We start from the raw sequence: 18,183 nt of genomic DNA, 5'->3' as shown, positions 1-18,183 counted from the left end.
AAAGCACACAAATATTTCCAAAATGTGTGTTGGAATTTCCCTGACGGTCCAGTGGTTAAGACTGTGCTCCCAAAGCAGGTGAGACTCTGCGCTCCCAATGCAGGGAACACAGGTTTGATCCCTGGTTGGGGAACTAAGATCTTGCATACAGCTCGGCAGAGCAAATAAATAACATTAAAAAAATATATGTGTTGAAAAATCTGGAAGGATGTTCTGTCTCAGTGTTGCAGCAGAAAGTGGTAGGTGCAGATCAGAAAGGTTTGACTGGAGAGAATTGGATGCAGGGTTCGTGCTTACAGCTGGAGGGATGGTGCAGTGCTGAGCTTAGAAAAATCGGGGCGCTGATGCCACCCAGTAGGAATTGAACTGAATCCCCCCCAAAGGTCAGTTCAAGTCCTCTCCCCTGGTACCCGTGAATGTGACTTCATTTGAAACTAGGGTCTTTGCAGATGTAAATCAAGATCAGATCGTAGCTGGTGACCTTATAAGAAGAGAAGAGACCCAGAGACAGACACATACAGAGAAGCCCACGTTTTGACAGAGACGGGAGTGATGCTCCCGAAAGCCAGGGACTGTCAGCGACCCTGGAAGCTAGGGAGAACCGATCCTTCCTCCCAGGAGGGACCGACTTCCTGCTGACACCTTGATTTCAGACTCACTCCTGGCCTCCAGAACTGTGAGACAATAAATTTCTGATGGCTAGGGACTTCCCTGGTGGTCCAGTGGTTAAGAATATGCCTTCCAATGCAGGGGACTCTGCATTGATCCCTGGTCAGGGAACTAAGATCCCACAAGCTCGGGGCAACTAAACCTGCACGCCACAACTAGGCAGAGGCCCACACACTACAGCTAAGACGCAACACAGCCAAATAAACGGATAAATATTTTGTTTAATTAATTAATTTCTGGTGCCTAAACCAGCCAGTTTGTTTGTTACGGCAGCCCTAGTGAATCAGTACATATACCTAGGCATCAAGGGGGCTTCCCCGGTGGCTCAGCTGTAAAGGATCCGCCTGCAATGCAGGAGCCATAGGAGACATAGGTTAGATCCCTGGGTTGGGAAGGAGGGCATTGCAACCCACTCCAGTATTCTTGCCTAGAGAATCTCCATGGACAGAGGAGCCTGATGGGCTGCAGTCCATAGAGTTGCAAAGAGTTGGACACGACTGAAGTGACTTAGCACACACACACATAGGCATCAAGAGGTGAGAGCCATGTCACCAGACCCTCAAGGGACAGGGTCCTCCCCTAAGAAAGCTATTTTACAGCCAGCACCATCCTCGGAGTTCCCGCTCCCCTCACTGGCTGACCCTAAGGGGATCCAGAGAGCAGAAGGGCCAGGATGGTGCCGAAGGTGGATGGCTTCCTTAAAGGCACAGAACAAGATTGAGAAGGGTGGAAAGTGGGTCAGAGGGGTGGGGCGGGCCACCCCTTATTTACTTGTGTGGTGGGCTGAGTCATAACCCCAAACTGCCCACACCCCAACCCCCAGAACCCCCACATGGTTTAAGGGACTTTGCAGCAATGATTACGTTAAGGTTCTTGAGTTGGGGCTTGTCTTAATCTGTTTGGGCCGCTCTAACAGAATACCATAGATGAGGTGGCTTCTAAACAACACAAATCTCTTTCTCCTAGTTCTGGAAGCTGGAGATTCAGAGATCAAGGTCCTGGCAGATTCGGTGTTTGGTGAGAGCCGGCTTCTTGGTTCACAGATGGCCAGTTACTTGATGTGTCCTCTTGTGATGGGAGAGACCAGGGAGCTCTCTGTGGGCTCCTTTATTTTATTTATTTATTTGGGTGTGCCAGGGCTTAGCTGAGGTACACAGGATCTTTAGCTGTGGCATGCGGGGATCTAGTTCCTTGGCGCACAGGCTTAGTTGCTCTGGGGCATGTGGAATCTTCCCAGACTAGGGATCGAAGATGGAAGCCATATCCCTGCATTGGCGGGTGGATTCTTATCCACTGCGCCACAAGGGAAGTCCTCATTATGTTTTAGAGTGATCTGTTACACAGCAATAAATCACTGACACTATTGAGCATTTACTCTGCAAACCCTTGGAGTAAGTGTCGAATATATTGCATCGCATTGCGTGAGTGCTCAGTGGCTTAGTTGTGTCTAACTTTTTGTGACCCCCATGGACTGTAGTCCACCAGGCTCCTCTGTCCATGGGATTTTTCAGGCAAGAATTCTGGAGTGGGATGCCATTCCTTCCTCGGGGGGATCTTCCCAACCCAGGGATCAAACCTGTGTCTCCTACATTTCCTGCATTGGTAGGCAGATTACCACTGAGCTAGTGGGGCTCCCAATCTATTAGAGTTTGTCAGTCCTCAAAGAACCTCTCTGAGGTACAGACCATGTTTGGACCCATTTTATGAATGAGAAACAGAGGCACAGAGAGGGGCAGTAACTTGCCCCAAATCACACAGCTTTATATGTGGCAAAGCTGGGGTTTGAACCCAACCTGTCCCAACTCCAGGGTATGGGGGTTCAGCGTCTGGGCCACGTTGGCTTTGGCCAGCTGTGAGTGGCACTGAAAGAAGATGAAATCACCAGGAAGTCCAAGAGAGCCTCAGAGAACTCCAACATTGAAGAGGTGAGAAGAGCAGACTCAGCAGGCAGAGCAGGGAGGGATGAGAGGGCAGGGTCTAGAATGGGGGGCAGGGGTGGGGGTCTCCCTCTCTCTGTGCCCACTCTCAGGGCACGAGGTTCAGATCCCAGCTCTGCCTCTCACTAGCTGTGTTCCCTCAGGCAGACTGCCTACCCTGGCGGTGCCTCAGTTTCCCCATCCGCACCATGGAGACAGAGGCAATCAGATCAGCATCTCCTGGGGTTGCGGGAAAGATTAAACAGACTCATCTCCCATGAATCCATGGCTGACAGAGGCCCTGGGGGATCGGGGGTTCTGGATCCAGGGGGAGGCGTGCTGGGACCTGCTCTTCTGGTGGGGGTGCTGGGGCGGGGGTAATGAGCAGGTGGGGCTGCGGCGCAGACAGTGCGCTGAGCTCAGCGTCTGGCTGTATGGAGATGGCCAGGCCAGGGTTTCAGGGCCACCCCGCCGGACCTCTTCTGCTGCTGCTGCTGCTGCCCCCGGCCCTGACGGAAGGACCCCTGGTCTTCGTGGCAGTGGTGAGGTGCCCCCTGCCCAGGCCCGGCCCCCTCACGTCCCTCAGGCTGGCCCTGACCTGGTCCCCTCCCCAGGTGTTCCGCCATGGCGACCGGGCCCCGCTGGCCTCTTACCCCACTGACCCGCACAAGGAGGTTGCATCCACCCTGTGGCCACGTGGCCTGGGCCAGCTGACTGAGGTGAGACGCTGGGGATGAAGCAACGGGTGGGGTGGGGTGGGGAGGGGTCCGCTGAGCCGGCTCTGTCCCCAGGAGGGGGTCCGCCAGCAGCTGGAGCTGGGCCGCTTCCTGAGGAGCCGCTACAAGGACTTTCTGAGCCCCGAGTACCGGCGGGAAGAGGTACAGCCATGCTGACCTTCACCCTACCTTGTGACCTCTCACCTCTGACCTCTACTGACTCCAGAGCCTCCCTGGGCCTCCATCTCTGGCCCTTGAACCCCCATCCACCTGACCTGAGCCTTAGGTCTGATCTCTGACCCCTGAACCGCCAACTAACCCACACTGACCCCTGACTCCATCTTGATCTGAGTCACATCTTGACCTCTGACTTGCATCAGCTCTGACTTTTATTTTCTGGTCTCCACCTCTGTGTTCTGACTCTCACTGACTCCAGCCAGACCCTCTGACTTCGAAACTTGATTGATTCTGTCTTTGGCCCTCATTGATTCTACCTGCCCTCTGACTCCAACCTTTGACCTCTGCTGCTGCTGCTAAGTCACTTCAGTCGTGTCCGACTCTGTGTGACCCCATAGACGGAAGCCCACCAGGCTCCCCCGTCCCTGGGATTCTCCAGGCAAGAACACTGGAGTGGGTTGCCATTTCCTTCTCCAATGTGTGAAAGTAAAAAGTGAAAGTGAAGTCGCTCAGTTGTGTCCGACCCTTAGCGACCCCATGGACTACAGCCTACCAGGCTCCTCCATCCATGGGATTTTCTAGGCAATAGTACTGCTACCCTTCATCAAATCTGACTTTTCTATATCTTCCTCTGTCTCCTGACAGATGACCATAGGACCATTCCTGCTGACCTGATCTCATGACCTCCAACCTGCCCTCCTCCTGTTGACCTCAAACTTTCCACCTCCACCTCTGATCTTCCTTTCCGAATTTCATTGGCTCAGCTGATCCCCTTAATCCTGTGTCCACCCAAGTTCCCACCCCAACTGCTCTTGACATTGACCTCTGACCCTCGATACCGGCTTCTAATGTTGAAGGCCAGGTCCTTGAACCTGCCCTGAGTTTTGACCCCTAACACCTGACCTTCGACCCTGAGCTTTTGGTCTGCTGCTCTAGTTGACCTATGACCCCGACAGTGGTCCTCTGGCCTGTCCTCTCACCCCCCATCCAGGTGTACATTCGCAGCACAGACTTTGACCGGACACTGGAGAGTGCTCAGGCCAACCTGGCGGGGCTGTTCCCTGAGGCCGCCCCAGGGCGCTCCGAGGCCACCTGGAGACCCATCCCTGTGCACACGGTGCCGGTCACTGAGGACAAGGTCAGGGGGCCGGACGGGGCCTGGGGGCGGGAGGGACGGAGAGAGACGGCGACTCAGAGACCAGGCTCGCCCCGACGGCGGTGCGGGGGTGGGGCTCCGCGGAACCAGAGCAAGGATGCCTTCCCTGGGGCTGAGTTGTCTTGATGGGGTGAGCCGCCCACCCCGCGCTGCTCAGCCATATCTGGGAGAAAGCGTGGACCGCAGACAGGACCCCCCAGTCCCACTTCCCTGCCTGCAGTCGGGCCCCAGTCACACTTTGGTCCCCTCTGAGCCTCAGTCTCCTCCAGCTGCTAAGGTTCCCTACGCGCAGCTGTCCCCGATACCGTGAGCTGCTGAGGGAGGCCACGGAGGCCGCCGAGTACCAGACCGCCCTGGAGGGCTGGACGGTGAGCCGGGCCGGCCCGCTGCGGCAGGATGGGAAGGGACCCACGGGACAGGGCGGGGCCGGCAGGCTGAAGGGGGCGGGGCCGGCAGGGATGGGCGGGGCCAGTGGGATGTGGCAGGACCCACAGGACAGGGCGGGGCCGGCAGGCTGAAGGGGGCGCGGCGTGTGGGCGGGGCCAGCGGGGCCGGCTGGACACGGCTGGACCTTAGGGGCGCTGACGTCTGCCAGGCTCACCCATCCCGGTTCGGTGCTTGCAGGACTTCTTGACTCGCCTGGAGAACTTCACGGGGCTGCCGCTGGTCGGGGAGCCGCTGCGCAAGGCGTGGAAGGTCCTGGACACTCTGATTTGCCAGGTGGGCCCCTGCCCAATTCACCCAGCCGGCCAAGTCGTTAAGGGCCCTGGGTTCCAATCCCAGCGTTGCCGCTCACTACTTGTGTTCCCTCAGGCTAGTCACTTAACCTTTAGTGCCTCAGTTTCCCCATCTATACAACGACAAGGGCGTTGCTGTTTGGATCAAAAGGGATTAATTCACACGATGCGCTTACAATAGCGCCTGGCACACAGTCTATGTGTTTGATGTTGCAGTCCTCCAGTTCCCTAATCGGAAAAGCGCAGAAAGGCAAAGCTTGGGCCCCACGCGCTGACCTGAAGCGGCATTAGGCTGGCAGTCCTTGCTTACCCACTTAATGGGAATATTCCTAATTGTATGGTGGGAAGAGCAACGTGTGTGGCTAAGGCGGCTGCCCCAGCCCCTACTGGATGTGTTACGAGGTATATATTAATACTACCCTCACCACCAGACCTTTCTGAAATTCCAAACGTCTGAATTTTTTTTTTAAATTAAGCAATTATTTGACTGCACCAGGTCTTAGTTGTGGCATGTGGAATCGAGTTCTCTGATTAGGGATCGAACTTGGACCCCTTGCAGTGGGAGTGAGGAGTCTTAGCCACTGGGCCACCAGGGAAGTCCCCCCCCAAATGTCTAATTCTGAAACAGCCCTAGCCCCAAGGGTTTCCAATAAGGGCTTCTGGAATAACGGTCATTTCTATGGTTAGTTAATGATCGCTATTACCCACACCAAGGACATCCAGGTGGCGCTAGTGGTAAAGAACCGCCTGCCAGTGCAGGTAGAGGTAAGAGATGTGGGTTCGATCCCTGGGTCGGGAAGATCCCCTGGAGGAGGGCATGGCAACCCCCTTCAGTATCCTTGCCTGGAGAATCCCATTGACACAGGAGCCTGGTGGGCTACAGTCCATAGGCCCGCAAAGAGTTGGACAGGACTGAAGCAACTCAGCACATTACCCACACCATACGTTCCTAACCAGACCTCACCTATGAGGGCACCAGAGGAGGGTTGGAAGAGTGAATTGCAGCGATGGGGGCATCGCCGGTGGGTCTGAGGGGAGCATGAAGAGCTCAGGACATCGCCATCACTTTGTCCCCTCCCTCTCTCCCCAGCAAGCCCATGGTCTTTCCCTCCCGTCCTGGGCCTCCCCAGATGTCCTGCAGACACTAGCTCAGATCTCAGCTTTGGATATTGGAGCTCACGTGGGCCCACCCCAGGCAGCGGAGAAGGCCCAGCTGAGTGGCGGTGAGATGTGGAGCCCGGCGGCTGGGAGGCCCAGGCGCATTCCTTTGGAGGGTTCTTAACACTGTCTTGCCCTGTTAGGAATCCTGCTAGATGCCATCCTGGCCAACTTCTCCCGGGTGCAGCGCTTGGGGCTACCACTCAAGATGGTTATGTATTCCGCTGTAAGTCTTCGGGAAGGGAGGTAGAACCATGTGGGCACAGGGATGGGGAGGGGGTGGGATTAGGGTGAGGGGGGACTGGTGGTCCCAGTGGAACTTCAGCCTCATGCCTTGAGTAACACATATCTCCAAACCATACTTCCGGATCATATCACCAGAGGTATGGAATCTGGTAGGAGGGAGGTGATGATGTGATGACGGGAAAGAATTCAGTTCTTCTGGAAGGACAGGCTTTTTGGCTGAGCTGTCCAGTCAGACTTATTAAATGACCACCTCTAACTGGTGGGGCTGCCTCCAGGGTTGAGGAGGTTTGGGGGGGTATTTGTTCTAAGGGGTCTGAGGGCCATCTGGAGGAGCCCCGACTCAGCCCTGGATCCGCCCGCAGCACGACAGCACTCTCCTGGCCCTCCAGGGGGCCCTGGGTCTCTACGACGGGCACACACCGCCTTACGCCGCCTGCCTCGGCTTTGAGTTCCGGCGGCGCTCGGGCGACACGGACCGCGAGGGCGCAGATGGCGACTACCCAGGGTAAGGAGGGGGCGGTATCCGGAAATGGGCGGGGCCAGGACGCTCTAGAGGAGGAGGGACGGAGACCCCGGTACCGGGCGTGACCGAGCACAGGCCTGGAGGAGGCGTTTACAGGGACCGTATTGGCAGGGATAGGAGTCAGAGGCGCCGTGCTCCATCCAATCGCTCTTCTCCAGATTGAAACGCAGCGGCAGGGAAGGCGAGGACGGACCAAGGTACCTCCTCTCTCCCTTCAGGAATGTCACCGTCTCCCTCTTCTACCGCAACGACTCTGCTGGTCAGCCCTTGACTCTCCGCCTTCCCGGGTGCCCAGCTCCCTGCCCACTAAGCCGATTCCGCCAGCTGACGGCCCTCGCCCGGCCTCCGGCTCACGGGATCCCCTGCCACGGCTCCCACGAGCCTGCCACCCCCGCAGGTGACGGCCCTCGGCGCTGGGGTGGGAGTGGGGGGCGCCGGTCTCGAGACTCACACCCCCGTGTTCTCCCCGCAGCCACCGTGGTGCCCCTGTTGGCTGGGGCTGTGGCCGTGCTGGCGGCCCTCAGCATGGGGCTGGGCCTGCTGGCCTGGAGACCTGGCTGCCTGCGGGCCTGGGGGGGCCCCGTGTGAGCCAGAAAACCGGGCACCCCTTCCCCCACAACTGAATTTGGATCCCAACACATCTGCTCACCCGCTCCTCTGGCTTCTGTGACTTACTGTGCGCGCCGGGGGAACGCGGGGGCGGGATCCCAGGCCTGGAAGCCACACGTGGCCCTGTGGATGAGTGTGGGCTGAAGGGTGCACGCGTCTGTGTGCAGGTGCACGCGGACGGCTATCCATGCGTGCGCTCCTGCACGAATCTGTGTAGTGCTTGTGTATATACATACTTGACACTCACGTGCATACTTACGTGGTCCTGTGCTTCTGTGGGTAATACCTGTGTGGGTGTTTAAACATGCCTGGGAGCACGGGTGTACGTGCGGAAACCCGTTTCTAGGTGCCATCACCTGTACTCTGGGTGAGCCCCCCACTGTGGGTCACGCACTTCTGGGAAAGCACTGAGATTCAAAGCCTGGTCCCACTGCCAGCTTTCTGGGACTGGTCCGGAGGCCGTGACTCTGGGTTAACTGATCTCTGTGCCCCCACCTGTGATGGTTGGGTGGCATCACCGACTCCATGGACATGAGTTTGAGCAAGCTCCGGGAGTTGGTGATGGACAGGGAAGCCTGGTGAGCTGAAGGTCGCAAGCAAGTGAACTGAACCCCACTTCCTTTGATGCAAAAACTCCCCGTTCCCTGAAATTAACCTCCTGGGAACCAGCAGAGCAGGTGGAGCCTGTAACATTGCCAGAGGGCTGCCTAGCATAGCAGCGGCTACAGTGATGATCTGAAGGGGGAGGGATCCCACCTGAGCACTGCCAGGTATGGTAGCCAGTGGCTGCCTTGAGGTCCCATTGGTACCAGTGGAAGGTACAGATCAGTAACTTCATTTGTGGGCGGGCACTGAACTAAGGGAACCTACCGCACACCTAATGAACAGCAGGCTCATGGGTGCTTGTCCTAGACTGGGTGATGCCAGGCCTGCTCTTGTGGGGCTTCGTGTCACCCCTCAACCCAGGAGGCTCTGCCTTCCCCACACAGCAAGCAGCACTCTGGGGCACCAGCAATCATGTCAACATTGTGTTGACACCCCATCTGACTGTACAAGTAGCCTGGTATGCAGCAGGCACTCTGTAATGCCACTTGGTGCCTGTTAGATGGGGCAGAGTTAGAAGACCAGGGGTAGGGGCCTGGTGTTCAGACCCAGACTCCCCAGGCATGGGAGAAAAAGGGCTGAGGTTAACAGCTGGGTCCTCACAGCTAGACAAGACAGGAATATGCTCCTCCTGCCCCAAGTGGGGCCACCAGTACACCCTCCCTGGCACTACCCACCGCTCAGCATCGTGGGGGAGGGAAGCTGGGCCCTCCAGGTTGCCCAGGTCATGAGCACGCAGGCCACCATTGCCCCTGGAGTTCCGGGACAGTCACAGGGCCTCAGGGAAGGGTTAGGAATGCTCTCTGCACTTTATCGTCTTGGAGGGCGGAGGGGGTGCAGGAACATAGCCTCTTGCTTATGGATCCATGTGAGTGTGCTCGGTTGTGTCCAATCCCATGGATTGTAGTCCGCCAGGCTCCACTGTCCATGGGATTTCCCAGGCAAGAATACTGGATCAGGTTGCCATTTCTTCCTCCAGGGGGATCTTCCTGACCCAGGGATGGAACCCGTGTCTTTTATTGGCAGGGAGATTCTTTACCACTGAGCCACCAGGGAAGCCCCATAGAAGACCCAAGGAAAGTTCTAGCTGATTCACCTAACCCTGCTGCTGGGAGCAGCTCCCACGGCCTACCAAGAGCCCAGTGGTCTCCTCTGCAGACAGCTAGAGTGGGGGTTGGGTGGGGGTGGGGTCAATGAAGACAATGCAACCAACCCCTGGCCTCACTAGGGGAAGGTTCTGGCTCCAGCTTCACCCCAGCACCCAAACACCACAGCTCACAGGGATTGACACGTTTTTTTTTTTAATGGATGTGTGGTACCACCTGCCAGGGCTGTCCATCCTCACAAAGCTGGGATTCTTGGCCACAGTGCCCCTCGCCAGAAGTGACAGACCCTCTAGCCACACACGCAGCTGGAGAAACCGGAAGGGACAGGCCGTCCCCTTCGCAAGCGAGCAAAGGACAAAATTCCATTTTAAGAGAAAGGCATTGCAGAAGAAAAAGTCTTTTAAGAGACAATCCTTCACAAAGGGGGAAACGAGCACCGCTAAAAAACAAGTGTTGTCTGCTAAAGATCACAGAATAAAAAAAAATACTGCATTAAAAAAAACAAAACCGAAAAAAAACAACCTTAAGAGAAAGGGTACAAACTTCAAAGTGCTTTCATGGTGTGGGCGGCGGGGTCGCCCACTTGGACTGTAGTGCCTGGGGGGTGGGGGTGGGGGCGTGAGGCATAACGGTGGGGGCATAAGGTGTACCCACCCCATCATGCCCATCGGGCTAAAGTGTAACAGACTGGAAATGTAACACTCTCTCCCTGCATCCTGCAACAGCTGCCAACAGCCAGCTGCGTTATCCACCAGCAGCGGCCGGTGATGCCCACGGGGTGGCCGGGGGCAAGGACACCACCCCACTTTGAGGCTCCGCGGACACGCAGGCCAAGGCTCTGCGTCTCCCCTACGAAGTCCCAGTCCCAAGGACTGGAGTCAACTAGTCGTGGCGCACTGGTGGCTCCTCCCCGCACGCCTGGTCGGAGTACGGGGGAGGCGGGGGCTGCTCCTCCCCCAGCCCGTAGGGGGCGTGCCCGCGGCTGCGCTTGGCCTCCTTGATGTACAGCTCCAGGAGGACCTTGGTGGGCTGCTTGTCCACGCGCTCCTTGGGCACGCCGTGGCTCAGCAGCCAGCCCATGAGGTCCTTGCGCGTGGGGTTCGGCCCCAGCATAAGCTTGGCGCGGCCCGGCTGGCTCTGGCGCCAGAGCAGGCCCACGTCGGCGATGGTCTGGATCTCCATCACCGCCTCCAGCACCGTCATGCCCTTGACCAGCAGGCTGACCAGTGAGAGCCGCAGCTCGGAGGGTGCGGCTGTCAGCAGGCGCCTCTGCAGGCCCTGTGTGAAAGGCAGGTCCTCTGGCGCCAGCCGGGCGGGCTCGGGGAGCGGTGGCTCACGATAGATCCAGTCGAGCATGCCCAGCTCGCGTACCAGCTGGATGCCCTCCTCCATGGTGGTCCAGGGCCGGAAGGGCAACTCGGTGGCCTCAAAGTGCAGGAAGGACTCCCAGCGCTGGCGCCAGGCCAGCAGCAGCCAGGCGAGCAGCGTCTTGCAGTCGCCCCGCAGGGCCTTGCAGCGGTAGTTGAAGACGGCATCACCAGTCAGGTCACCCAGCAGGGCCAGCTCCCCGGAATTCAGGGACAGGGCCTGGCCGCCCTGGTCATACACCCGCAGGATCCAGCTGATCATGAGCTCGTTGGGGTTCTGCCGGAAGCGCCGCGCGATGGCCAGAAGCTCGGTGTACGTGTAGTAGCGGTCGCCCCGCCCCGCCATGGCCGCTCCAGGCGGCGGGAAGGCCAGAGGGGCGCGGCCACCGGAGCTGCGGGAAGGGCACGGAGGGGTATCGGGCAGGGGAACAGTCACCCTCCCCCTACCCCTCCCCAGAGGGGGAGCCCCTCAGACCCCCAGGTGTCAAAGGTCCTGGGGGGCACCATGTCCTCACGGGAGATCAGAGCCCAGTGCTGGACATCACGGGGGCCCCAAGGACGGCCCCTTCAGGAGCCCGGATGGCTCCACACACCCCAAGTGGTTCCCCTTATATCTTACACCACCCACCGTGCCCCCACCACGGGGTTACTGTGAAGATTAAATGACTTTAGTGCCTAGCACTGTGCCTGGATCATAGTTTAGTGCTCAGCGTCTGCCTGTACGGATACCACCACCACCACCATCTCTACATTTGATAAGTTCCATATGATTCCAGCATTGGCCAACCCACTAAAAACTTGTTCTTACCGGGAGGGCTGAAGGAACAGCTGGACTCCTGGAGGAACTGCCTGCAGATGGGAAGGCGTGGGGGTGGGGAAGATGAGGTTGGTGGGGTGCAGCAATCACGATCCCCATCCACCTTTGCCCAGAGTCTGGGACCCCTCAGACCCCCGGTGTCAAAGGTCCCGGGGGAGCACCATGTCTGCATAGAAGATCAGAGCCCAGTGCTGGACATCATGGGGTCCCCCACACGGCCCCTTCTGGCACCAACTGAGCACATCTCTCTGGAAACCAACCCCCCACCCCAGGCTGGCCTGTTCCTCACCCCAGGCCTTCCTGCATCCACTTCCTCTTACCACCACCCCTCCATCTTTGCAACAGATGCCACAGGATTCAGGGAGCATGCAGTACTTTCGGGGGTGGCTTGCAAAGGCTGACTGTTCAAGGACCCCCCCAGCTCGGCCACCTTCTGGGCGATCCCCAGCAGGATAGGCTGAGGCATTAGCTACAAGTCCAGGCAGGGTGGGGCCTGGGACCTCAGGGGAGGCCGGCCCACAGCACGCATGCACGCGTGCGCATGCGCACACACCCCCTCCCCCAACCCCAGCCCTGTCTTTCCTCCTTGGTCCTGTATCCTCAACTGTAGGGAAGAGGGGTGACAGAGAAAGCCACCAATCCCAGTCCCCCGAATGCGGATGAGGCTGCAGAAACAAGCCCCCTCCTGGCCAGAAGGAGCCAAGGATGGGTAAACCACAACCTTTATGTGGCTCCATCTCAGCTGTGAAATAGTGACAGAAGTGCACCTATTTCAAATCATGAGGTTGTTGGGGGGATGACTCTAGGGCTTAGAAATGTGGCCTGGCTCAGACTAACTGCTCAGCATCTATCTTCATTAATATTACCACAATCTATACATTTTATTAATAAATTGATGCCATTGTAAATTGGATTATGATTATTACAATATTAATAACAAGGGCAGTCTCTTCTGTTCTTACCGAGGGGTGGCCAGGATGCTCAACTCCTGGAGGAACCACCTGCAGACAGTAAGGGGTGGGGGAGCTGGAGGTTGGTGGGGTGCGGAGCAACCATGCCCCCTCCTCCATCTCTCCCTAGAGGTGGGACCCCCCTCAGACCCCCGGGTGTCAAAGATCCCGGGGTGCACTGTATCCTCAGTGGAGATCAGAGCCCAGTACTGGACATCATGGGGGTCCCAGTGCCCTCAAACCCCACACCCCAATCCCGCCGTCCTCAGACTGGCTGATGCAGAATAAAACGCTTCCAGCTCACCAGTTCTGCTGCCTCGGAAATCTACAGGTGTTACACATCCTTTAGGGCTTCCTCTTCTCAGCCCCTTCACATATCCCTGCCCAAGAGGCATCCTCCCAGCTCCACACTTCCCCAGAAATTCCCTCTCGGCCCACACCACTTTGGATGAAGAGAAGACCCCTTCCAAAAAGATGCTCTAATACTCCCCATTCCGAGCTAACCCTTCAGAGCAGACAGCTTCTCACCCCCTTAGGTACTTGTCAGCAAGAATCTAAACCTCCCCAGAGACTACACTTTCAGTTCTCCATAGTATGTATTTAGAAAGTAATCTATTTCCATCAATCTCAAGTCAACCTTATTAGTGGGAATACAGATTTAGGCCCAGACTTCATTGAACAGAAGGGAAAAAAACCCTCTTAGAACTGGGAACAGTTGTTTGTTTTCAGGTAACACACATACCCATGCCTATTTGATGATTTAGCTGTTGAAACAATTGTGAAACATTCTCCAAAACTTGAAACATTGTGTGAGACAGTCTCCAGATAAACCACGATCTTTGACAGTGGCTATTGTACAAATTGAGGATAAACTTGACAACTGTATCAGTTTACATATGCATGATTCATGGGAAGCTGCCTGAACTCTGCTGAAAGGTACACTGTCTACAAATCCCACCACCACCCTACAGTGTGACAGCGACAGTGCTTCCAGCCTTTCTGCTTCTTTTCTGCTGAGTCTGAAAATGAGACTCTGGATTAGTCTTTTTCCCTGAAACCCAAAAACTTACACTGGGCCCTCCATATCTGTGGGGCCCTGGAACCAACCCCCATGGATACCACGGATATTATATATTTCCCCTTCTGCAATCCATATTCCTTGTCATATTCAAACCTTACCTTTGAACACCGGAGGCATCACTATCCCCCACCCAACTGGGCAGAGGACTGGGGCGCATCTGCTCCTGATGGATTGTACCCACTCTACAGACACAGAAACTGAGGCTCAGGAGAGCAATCACTTGACTAACATCTCTAAGCCCAAGAACAGGACAGTTGGGCTTTGCATGATTGCTGGCAGATAAACTAGGTCCCAGAGATGTTTGATGCAAAGTCACCCCAAATGAGGGTGAGATAGTTTAGATCTGGGTGGGTCAGGGTCTGGGAGCAAGGGTTCTTACCAAGGTGGGGTGGGTGGCCCCTCAGCTTGAAGAAACACCTGTAACACAGGAAGAATCTGGTGAGGGTGGGGGAAGAGAGTCTTGCGGGGGGGATCCAAAGAACATCAAAACCAAGGCCCCTCAGATCCCCAGGTGTCAAAGGTCCTGGGGGCACTGCGTCCTCAGGGGGTAATCGGAGCCCAGTGCTGGACATCACGGGAGCCAGGTCTGCAACCAGGTTCCAAGGCCATTCACCTTCAGGGACAGAAGCCAAGCAAGCTAACAGTGCCTAGAGACTGGAAAAAACAAAATCCATCACGGGGTACAAATGCCCACAGTCTTCCCTGTGGTGACACCAAGATGCCCTCACCTCCCCAGTGTCACAGGTCCATAAAGACTGTCCTAAACCCACCACGTGGAGAGAACCCGCTGACTACTCCCCTTGCCCAGTTTTGCAGATTTCCAACATTGACTCTACTGGCTACCGACCGTGAACAGTGGCTGCTAAGATGCAAATCCCTTGGAAGAAACTGTCCAGGGGGTGGGGGGTGGTGTATGAGGAGGAAAAGAGAAACCTGGAGTACAGGCAGCAGAAGCAGTCACCAGACATCCTTAAAACGCAACCAGTTTTGAGCAAAACAGTGAAAGACATTTTGGAAATGCCAGGAACTACGACCACAGAGCAGACAGGAGACGGCCTCCTTAAGGAATTAATCTCATTGAGGATGGTGACGACGTTGTCATTAAATAGAAACAATGCTAGAGACACCGTGTTAACTGTTTTGGATGAAATAAGAAAATTATTTTCAAAACATGAAGTACACAAAAAGCAAACATGGTGAAACGTCCTGTTAAGCGTCTATTTCCCTGTAGGTTTGGGGATTTTAACAACGAAAAGGCATGAAAAGGGAATACATGGGACAATGGCAAAAGAGTGATGAATGGATGAGAAACTGCTTTCCACTTGTGACAAGGCAACAGGATAAAATTAACTGTTTTCTAAAAGGAGAAACAAAGCTGGAGGAGATTCTTGCTGGGTTGTGGTGGGGAAATAGAAAATTGGCTAGCTATTCCTGGGCTGGATCTCCTTGGAGGAGGTGTGGTATTGCTCGGGAGTCGGGAAAACGCTATCCAGAAAGTCCCATTAGCCCAGAACTAACGCTTAACAAAACTCTGATGTTCTGAGCGAGCACAAAACTGATACTTAAATGACTGTGTCAGAATGATTCCTGAAAGTGAACGAAGGCCCCCTTTGCTTTGTCCGACAACTACTCCCCTCTCGTTCTGACACAACCCAGTAATTCACTTAAGAGATCCCACTCCTTCCTTAGCAACCCTCGAGGTCCTGTCTCTTCCTACCACGTCGCCTCTGTTCTACATCGCACAAACACGCCAGGCACATGAAATCAGAATACATAAGAACCATTTCCTAAGCAAAGCACGTGTAAGCTAACACTGGAGTGGAAAACCTCAGGCAGAAAGACTGTCATAAGCCTACCTCCCCCACCTCCCCCCACCCAGCAAAGTCCCCCCAGAAATTGACAAGATGGCGGAGCCCTGAAACGTGGGCGGCAGACGCGGCAAAGCCAGACTGCGGTGCAAAGGAGGGCCAGGCCCGGGCGGTCCGCGTTCGCTTCGGCAGCAGGACTCCTCCTCCACCCGCTGAGCGCCCCCAAAGAGCCACCACCCTCTCCGAGCGAGCCACTGCCCGCCCCTTAGGGAACACTCAGGGATCAGCTCGAGGCGCGGGTGCCGAGTGCTTACGAAGGCCCTGACACCGTCCCCGCCACGGCGTGCCCGCCCCCGCTGCAGCCCCGGGCACACACGTCACGCGTGACCCAGTCCCCAACGCGCGCCCTCCCGCAAACAGGAGCCAAGGATGAACGCTCACCCGAGCCTCCCTCTCCGCAACGCATGTGCCAGCCGCAACGCGCTCTGCTTTATTGAGCGCGCCGCTCGCACGGCCCACCCCGCGGCGCCAGGTGGGCCCCGCCCCGGGGCGTCCAGCACAGACGCCGGTGTCGGAAACTGTACTTTGGTGCTTGGGGAAGGAAATAAGAGTAAGAATCTTCCTAACAGGAGATGAGAAGTTGGCCCGGGAGGCGGAGAAAATGGGAGCAAGCAAATAGTGGGGCCCGTTATCCTGTATTAGAGTCAGGCAATTCTGTGAACAGCACTAGAGGCGGGCCATGGGGGAGAAGGACCCCTACTCGAATGTGGGCGGGGCCGGAAGGAGACGCCACTGGGATTGCCGGCGCGGCAGTGGTGAGCGCTGCGGCTGAGGGGGCGGGGCCTACTCGACAGTCCCAGCCACACGGTAGGAGGCGGGGCCGGCGCGGAGATTGACAAGGGGGCGTTCCGGAAAAGCGTCTGCGTGGCGCCGAGTTCGAGGCCGAGCCTGCGCAGTGAGAGATGGGCGGGGGTGGGGGCGAGGCAGAGGCTGGAAGGCTGGCGTCCCGCCTGGCCCGGGCTCGCCTGGGAACTTGGATTCTTGGTATGGTTGGAGATCTGAGGAGTGTCTTGCAACTGACATGATTGTAAAAGCTTTTTTTTTTTTTTTTAAACGTATGAAATGAAACCTCTACTTCAATCCTCCTACTGCGTACAGTCTCCAATGTCAACAGGTTGGTGTGGACTTTTATTTTATGGACACACGCGCGCACACACACACGTTTTATGGGTAAAGATGCTTTTTTTAAAAAAACTCCAGTTTGTCCCATACGTAGTCTCTTCCCATCGGTACACAGAGTGACCTCATTCCTTAAGCAGTAGCTAGGTATTCCCTTGTGTGAAGAGAACACGCTTTAGCTGGTTCCCCCGATCAGCGGGGTTTTCTCCCGTCTAGTGAGGAGACTGATCTGAAGTAAAAGGAAGAGACCCAAACTCTGCACGTTAAAGAAGTGACAGCGTTTCCTTCACTGGTTCTGCCTCACTCAGGAATGCAAAGTCCCCACTGTGGCCCACCGGCCCAGAGTGACTGCGCTCTGTTCCCTTTCTGCCCTTACCTTTCCTTCCTCTCTCTTCTTACTCAGGCTACACCAGCACGTTGGCCTCCCTGGTCTTCCCGGGTCCTGTCAAGGACATTTCTACCCCAGGAACTTTGCTTTTGTGGTCTCCTCTGCCTGGAACTCTTTCCCCATCAGTCCCCATGGCTCTCTCTCTTCAGTCCAGTTTCTGCTCAGAGATCAACTTAGCATGGAGCCCCTGCCTGTCCACTCTATTTAACAGGCCCTCTCCTTCCCAGACTGCTCTCCTTGACCTTCTCTTCTTTTCCTTCATAGCTCTTCTTTCCTAACAGGTCTACTTGCGGGCATTTTTTGGGTTTTGCGGGGTTGGGGGGGGATTGCCTCCCAGCCAAGTTGTCAGCTCCTTAAAGACTAGGATTTGTGTCCAGTTGGCTATAGACCCTGTGTCTGACACATATGAATACACTGGAGACCCTTTTGTGGGAGACAAGAGGAACAGTTACAGTAACAACACTTAATAAGCACACACTACAGACTAAACTCTAACTAGATTAAGGTACAGTTGGTTTTCTGTGTCCACAGATTTCACGTTTAAACCAATCTCTGCTGCTGCTAAGTTGCTTCAGTCGTGTCCGACTCTGTGCGACCCCATAGACGGCAGCCGACCAGGCTCCGCCGTCCCTGGGATTCTCCAGGCAAGAGCACTGGAGTGGGTTGCCATTTCCTTCTCCAAACCCAATCTCAGATGGAAAAATTGGGGAAAAAAAAAAAAAAAAGTTCCAGAAAGTTCCAAAAAACAGAACTTGAATTTGGCGTGTGCCTCAGCAACTGTTTACATAGTGTTCCTGTTATATTACATTTTATAGGTAAATCTACAGATGATTTAAAGTGTACAAGAGGATGTGCATAGTTTATATGCAAATACCCTACAACTTTGAAATCTGTTGCTGTGCTGGGTCTTCATTGCTGCGCGTGGGCTTTCTCTAGATGCAGTGAGCAGGGGCTGCTCTCTAGTTGTGATATGGGGG

The 18,183-nt window shown here is 55.8% G+C and overlaps 2 protein-coding genes and 4 non-coding genes across 8 annotated transcripts; 1 reads left to right on the top strand and 5 right to left on the bottom strand.

The window, feature by feature from the left end:
* Nucleotides 1-3,025: 3,025 nt before the first annotated feature.
* On the top strand, nucleotides 3,026-8,139 carry ACP4 (acid phosphatase 4). 3 transcript variants are annotated; one of them, XM_055411453.2, is made up of 11 exons: nucleotides 3,026-3,127; nucleotides 3,200-3,304; nucleotides 3,377-3,463; nucleotides 4,470-4,616; nucleotides 4,904-5,002; nucleotides 5,259-5,354; nucleotides 6,462-6,594; nucleotides 6,673-6,755; nucleotides 7,138-7,280; nucleotides 7,517-7,695; nucleotides 7,771-8,139. In XM_055411453.2, exons 1-11 carry the CDS (start codon nucleotides 3,026-3,028, stop codon nucleotides 7,884-7,886), a joined length of 1,290 nt encoding a protein of 429 aa, XP_055267428.2. In that variant the 3' UTR covers nucleotides 7,887-8,139. The 3 variants fall into 3 exon arrangements, with proteins under 3 accessions (XP_055267428.2, XP_088686364.1, XP_088686363.1); XM_088830238.1 differs by having other exon boundaries at nucleotides 7,517-8,139; XM_088830237.1 differs by having other exon boundaries at nucleotides 7,457-8,139.
* Nucleotides 8,140-9,802: 1,663 nt separating this feature from the next.
* LOC129546482 (Friend virus susceptibility protein 1-like) lies at nucleotides 9,803-16,154 on the bottom strand. The gene is made up of 5 exons (XM_055411486.2): nucleotides 16,081-16,154; nucleotides 14,211-14,248; nucleotides 12,763-12,801; nucleotides 11,792-11,832; nucleotides 9,803-11,375 (listed from the first exon to the last, which is right to left on the bottom strand). The coding sequence occupies exon 5, from the start codon at nucleotides 11,327-11,329 to the stop codon at nucleotides 10,499-10,501; it is 831 nt and encodes a 276-aa protein (XP_055267461.1). The 5' UTR covers nucleotides 11,330-11,375; nucleotides 11,792-11,832; nucleotides 12,763-12,801; nucleotides 14,211-14,248; nucleotides 16,081-16,154; the 3' UTR covers nucleotides 9,803-10,498.
* LOC129547383 (small nucleolar RNA SNORD88) lies at nucleotides 11,446-11,536 on the bottom strand. The gene has a single exon (XR_008684060.1). It is a non-coding gene; the product is annotated as a small nucleolar RNA SNORD88 (small nucleolar RNA).
* Nucleotides 11,920-12,010, bottom strand: LOC129547385 (small nucleolar RNA SNORD88). Its single transcript, XR_008684062.1, has one exon. It is a non-coding gene; the product is annotated as a small nucleolar RNA SNORD88 (small nucleolar RNA).
* Nucleotides 12,888-12,978, bottom strand: LOC129547384 (small nucleolar RNA SNORD88). The gene has a single exon (XR_008684061.2). It is a non-coding gene; the product is annotated as a small nucleolar RNA SNORD88 (small nucleolar RNA).
* Nucleotides 14,324-14,414, bottom strand: LOC129547386 (small nucleolar RNA SNORD88). The gene has a single exon (XR_008684063.1). It is a non-coding gene; the product is annotated as a small nucleolar RNA SNORD88 (small nucleolar RNA).
* Nucleotides 16,155-18,183: the final 2,029 nt, after the last annotated feature.

Source organism: Moschus berezovskii, chromosome 22 (assembly GCF_049115385.1).
Source record: "Moschus berezovskii isolate FMDL1 chromosome 22, NW_MosBer_1.0, whole genome shotgun sequence".
Classification (NCBI taxonomy): domain Eukaryota; kingdom Metazoa; phylum Chordata; class Mammalia; order Artiodactyla; family Moschidae; genus Moschus; species Moschus berezovskii.
This window is presented reverse-complemented; position numbering and strand designations above follow the sequence as displayed.